We start from the raw sequence: 5,792 nt of genomic DNA, 5'->3' as shown, positions 1-5,792 counted from the left end.
TATTTTATATTTCAGAAACGCAGCGGCGCTTGGTGCCTCTACCAGGCTCTGGCAGGGTGCAGTCCGGTGGGAGCCCCGGGTGCAGCCAGCCAGGCAGGCGCCCGCGCTGGGGCTGGGTTCTCTCTGCGGGTTCATCTGCCATGTTCTCTGCAGCAAGAGATCGTCTTGTTTAACAGCTTTCTAATTTTGCATCGGGAAGGCAGGATTGATCTCTCTGTGGCTTACACCCGGTCCTCGACCTGTATAAATCACGACAGGTTAGTTGAAGGTAAGAGAACTACAAGACTAGTACTCACTGCGAGTCCAGCGCCAGGCCAGCCCCTGCCCTCTGGTCCACAGCAGGAACCTGTGAGCCAGCTCCTCTGCAGACACAACCACATCAGTTTAATTTTGGTGACCGCTGCTAGACTCCTGATCAAGATTAGGGTCTGCTGTCTACCTCCAAAACAAACGCAGCCCAGCCCGTAGCTGTCCACCGAGTCCTCTCACCCTGCCGTGCCAAGGTGCCTCCGAGCTCGATGTCACGGATCTCAGATTGTGATTGTCAAAAGCTACCAACTTGGGCTGAGTTGAGCGAGCCTTAGAGACGAAAAGTGCTTTTAACTGGTGCTTGGGTGGGAACTCCAAGTGAGGAGACGAGATGCACGAAGCAGCATCAAGGAGGACCCACGCTTGCGGCTTTATCCTTTTCTTCACTGTAAATTGAAGACATCTTCCGAGGTTTAACTTACACCAGCAATTTTGAGGAAGAAAATCACACGTTCACAAGAGAAAATACAAGAGAACTTGCACAACTGAGAGAACGCTTCCTTTTCCCCTTTCACTCCTTTTTAGGTCCTTCCTCTCAAAGCAAATGCACTTACCTGACAGCACAGCTCAAGAGCAGGACCCCGGGCGCGTGCAAATTAAACCAGAGATTGACTTGGCACTCAGTCAGCACAGAATGTCACAATGTAAATGTTTGATCTAACAAATTCAGCACCAAACTTTCGCAAAAGATAACTAAGTGGGTGAAGTAGACTGAACAGAAAGCACACATCTTGGGTTCCTCTCAGGAGTAAGAGAAAACACTAGAAATCTTCACAGTTGCCTTCTCTGAGAGAGCGGGGAGCTCTCTCTGCAGGTTGTCTCCTTGCAAAGCACCGCGGACAAATCCTGCTTACTCGGAGCTGTGTATTACAAGGTGCTGCAAAACCCAACCTTGTTTCAGAGGTTCCTCCTTGCTGCTCACCACTGCCCCTCGTACACAGAGCTGGTTACGGTGGGAGTGAAATCAGCAGGGGAAGAGGGTGAGCTCGATGCCTTTTGGACAAACGATCCCAGTTTAAATCACGGGAATAGAAACATGACAGAACAGGCAGAGTGGTCTCCACGGACAGCGTTGCTCGGCCTCCCAGGCAGTTCAGGTATTATTATTGTACTCTAAATAGTAAAACTGCAGTAACTCTTAAAGGCCAGGCATGCAAACAGAAATAACACCCAGAGCAAACATCCTTCATCGTCCAGTAATTGCTCCAATATTTTTTTCCCAATTCCTTTTAAAAGCAAAATCATCTACTTAAAATGAGATACCAAATGATGCACTTCTAGGTACAGCTTTGTCCACTGATGTGCCGTTAGAAAGATAAACCAGATGGCAAACTCCATAAAAAGGAGCCTGTTAAGCCGTGGCAGATGAATGCCTGAACACCCCTCCGCTCCAGTACTGCTTTTGAACTGGTTGTCAGTAGAAACTGATACCACCGTCAGCTTCCCATGCCCTCCCCGGCTGTGCCTCACTGTCCAGAGCAAAGGTCCCACAGCGCTGTTGAACACCAGCCTCCTCCTCGCAGCACCAGCTCCACCAAACCTCTGCTCGCACCAACCCAGGGCTGTACGCCTGCGCGGGATCTTGTGTAAAACCAAACGCATCAAACAGCAAACAACTGATCTTCAGCCTCAAATTCCAGCTTCAAACTCCTGCAATTCAGGTAATTTTAATCCTGTACTCCTTACAATTCCTCGTCACGAGCCAAAGGACTATCTGCACAGCACATGTCCTCTCTTTGCACAACTGGAACTGCCAAAAAAGAAGTTGATGTTTGTTAGATTTACGCATTGAAGAAGTTTGACAGAAAAGAGCAAGGGAGGCAACTTCAAACTGGCCCTGGAAAAGCTGAGTTGTTTTGTCAGCCTCTAAATTCTTTCTCCTCCCACTCACATTCACATTTTGAGAAGCTAGCAAGTTAAAATTGGTAAAATCCACCAAGATAAAAACCTTCGAGTGTCCCATTGTAGCTGCATTACATTTCTGTTTTTAATAGAGCACATAAAATGAAAGTTTACAATGAGTTTAGTAAGCTGTACATCAGCACTTTCATTCAGTCTGGTTTCTGAGCTATTAATCCCTAATACAGAAACAGAACGCTGATGCATGGGTCTGGGACCTCTCGAGAGAATAGTCCAAATCCATCCTGGTGACGTGGCAAGGGAATGTCACGGAAACACCTGAGTCCCCTCTAGATACACCACACCACACGGTAACTCCACATTCCCATCGCTCACGCTCTGAACTCTCAAGGGAAAAAAAAAATATTACCTTCCAACTTCAGTGAGCTGCAGGGAGGGAAAAATTGCACAAGCTCCCTCTGTTAACTGCAGGGGAGTTCTTAACCAGGCCATTAACCCGTTGAAGTTTAGGTAAAGCAACCCATTCCTGCGGGGCATCCACACACCCCCCTGCCCACGGCTCCTCCGGGAGGCACCAAGTCCCAGCTCGAGCGCCGCTGACAAACGCACGCAGCGCTCCCGTCTTCAGCAGAATGGAAGAACACAGACCACCACAGCCAAGTAATTTTAAAGAATTTTAATACAAACTTAATATAAACTATTTCAGTCCCTCTTAACATGTAAGACACTGACTCAAAATACTTTTATACCTTTTTTCAAGTATTGCACAATGTAGGTACAAAATTAATATTTACGATTACATTTTCTTCCATAATATATAGCAAAAATCTTTAAACTTTTAACAGAAAATACAATTTGTGTTTCTTTTGAAAAAAGCAAATATTTCGTACATTTTAATTCCACCACTAAGGAATATTCTGTACACAACTTTTTATTTTTTTTTTTTAGAATTGATGTCTTTAAGATGGATATCTTACAATTTCAGTAAAAAAAATACAACATGAAGCTGCTGCAGCTGTCACAGATCACTGTAGTAAAAAGATATAAATGCAATACCATGTTGTAGAAACAATATATATACTCTGATATTTTACAAACTTTGTACTAAATTAAATTATACAATTAGAAAAAGACCAATAAACCCACCTATTAGTGCCAATTTTTTTAATATATATACACATATGATTGTGCACATATATATATACACATGAAAAAAATCAGCCACGTCCTTGCTATATCTTAAATACTGTAAGAGGCCATATTTTGAGAGTATATTTTTGTAATGTACAGTCAGTATAAAATAATTTTGTGCTTGGTTGGCAAATGGAAAAAATGATGCATGTTGTATTTCTCTAACCAAGCCTGAATGTATTCATACTACAAGCCTTAAAAAAAAATCTCAAGAGGTGGAAAAAAAGATACACCCTTGGGTACGTGCATTTAAACTGGTACAATAGTATTTACTTGGATTTCACTTTCGGTTTATTTTTAGTTAGCCATAACTGGCTGGAATTGCTGGTTAGAATACTGCATGTTGTTTAAACTAAAATTCAAGCCATCCACAAAAGACTTCTCATTTAGACCTCCGTAGGCTGCAAACATATCAAAGGCATTACTGTACTGGAGAGGACTGAGGTTAAGGGGGCTGTCACCAGGAAAGATGCTACTGGTACTACCTTGACCCTGCATGGTGGGGAAAATGAACTCCTTTGCGTTAGGAGAAAGGGCAGAAGTCTTCTGCTGTTGTTGTTGCTGCTGCTGACTGCCTAAGCCAAGCCCGTAGAGAGAGTGCATGGAGGAGGAGAGGGCTTTCTGCTTCAACAGGTCATTGACATTCAAGCCAAGGTTGGTGGGAGAGGTGCGGGCGACCTTGTTGCTACGGCCGCTATTCTTCATTTTGGTCGAGCCAAACTTGGTGGCAGCGAATGTGGCAGTGGTGAAGGTTAAAGGCTGAGTGGAGCGGGGCATGAAAGTTGGGCTCACAGCAGCAGAGTGACCAAAGGGAGGAGAAGGAGAACTAGACACTGACGATGCTGGGTCACTAATTGGCATGAACACCTGGGCCTCTGGGTTAAAGCTGTTCTTGATTTCCTTATCCAACTCACATCCATTTTCATTATCATCCACATAAAGCACTTTCACTGGTCCCTTTTCACCGATTTGGTATGAAACCTCAAACGGGTCAATCCAAACACTAAGATCCTGAGGCAAGTTGCCACGAACATCATCAATGTCCAAACCACTCTCTTTGGATGCTTGTTCTATGACTGGGTCCACTTTCTCCCCTATATGTATACATCTAAACCCTGATCCTTTGTATGGCTTTTCTGGATACCAGTGCCCTTCATACTTCTTCTTAAGAAGTCTTTCAAGCTCTTCACCAAAAATGTTGACACGTCGTCTGGGAAGCTTATTGTACAAATAGGAAATAATAAAGTTGAGTGCTACTTGGATTTCAAGCTGCATAGCTGCTATGCCACAGAGTTATAAGTCTGTTTCAAAACCCGAAGAAAGTGTTAAGATGCCACAGGGAAACACAATTTCATTCAAAGTGCTGATTCTAGTTGATTATTATCCTTCACCTCGAGTGCTCTTGTTCCTTTAAGAAAAAACAAAAGCAAACACATCCAAATAAGGAAAGCATAAGACCAAGCTCCAAGGCCTACTCTTTTAGCTTCACTCTCTGCATAAAATCACATTTTAAATCGGAAAATGCGCATCAAACTGTTTATATTCATGCCTGTGGAAGGTGAGGATGTCGACTACGTTCGGTCTAACAGACAGCGCTGCAGAAGATGCACCGGGCACGTGTTTACACATACAGCACGGGGCACTCCAAAATCACACGCGCTTGCCGCCTGGTTATTCACAAAGCAGCAAGGATCATTCTTAACGCATCACAGAACTGCCAGCCTGTCAAGGGTTCAGTTACCAACCCGTATTTCCACAATTTATAGTACTCAGCTGCAAAATTTAGCACCAGACTATTAGTCTGGCTTGAAAGGTCTTAGTCCAAGAGTCTTCATCATTTGAAAGCTTGCAAGCATATAAGTTATTATAAAAACATGAACAGTTACTTTAGAAGGTCTCATATGAGTAACTAAAATTATGCAATGTTTGTTTTAAGTCCAAGCAAATCATCCGCATAAACCGGGCGCTGGCAAAATTATGCTAACCGGAGAGAAAATGTCCGCTGTACGTATACAACAGTCCTTCCTTGGAACAGCTAAAATGATCACGCAGTCAATGCATACAAAATAGATGCACTATTCTTCTGCCATAAGGGTAGCAATGACTGAAAGTATTACAATAAAGTAATTCACAGTTGTTTCCCATTCTACAAATTATTCTGTATCATCAGATGTAATAGATATACTAAATATAAATATATACTAAATTCATATGTCAGGCTGTCTATAGTTCAGATTTCAGAAAGTTACTAGAGCTAACCGGGCTTTTGGGAGCCTCAAAACCGATTGCTTTTCTCCTTCTCCACGACTCCATTTTATATTTAATATAAAATATGGTCGCCACTCCTTCAGAGAGGACAGAAGAGGGATTAGCTCTCTAAAGTTAAAGAAGGGACAAGAATCAGGTATTAGCACACGTACTGCTGACGAAAA

General features: G+C 43.3%; 1 protein-coding gene across 1 annotated transcript; it reads right to left on the bottom strand.

Moving 5' to 3' along the window:
* Positions 1–2,830: 2,830 nt before the first annotated feature.
* TOB1 (transducer of ERBB2, 1) lies at positions 2,831–4,763 on the bottom strand. Its single transcript, XM_010142272.1, has one exon. The coding sequence runs from the start codon at positions 4,633–4,635 to the stop codon at positions 3,658–3,660; it is 978 nt and encodes a 325-aa protein (XP_010140574.1). The 5' UTR covers positions 4,636–4,763; the 3' UTR covers positions 2,831–3,657.
* Between the last annotated feature and the right edge of the window lie 1,029 nt (positions 4,764–5,792).

The sequence above is a fragment of the Buceros rhinoceros genome, unplaced genomic scaffold (assembly GCF_000710305.1).
Source record: "Buceros rhinoceros silvestris isolate BGI_N320 unplaced genomic scaffold, ASM71030v1 scaffold5678, whole genome shotgun sequence".
In the NCBI taxonomy this organism is placed as follows: domain Eukaryota; kingdom Metazoa; phylum Chordata; class Aves; order Bucerotiformes; family Bucerotidae; genus Buceros; species Buceros rhinoceros.
This window is presented reverse-complemented; position numbering and strand designations above follow the sequence as displayed.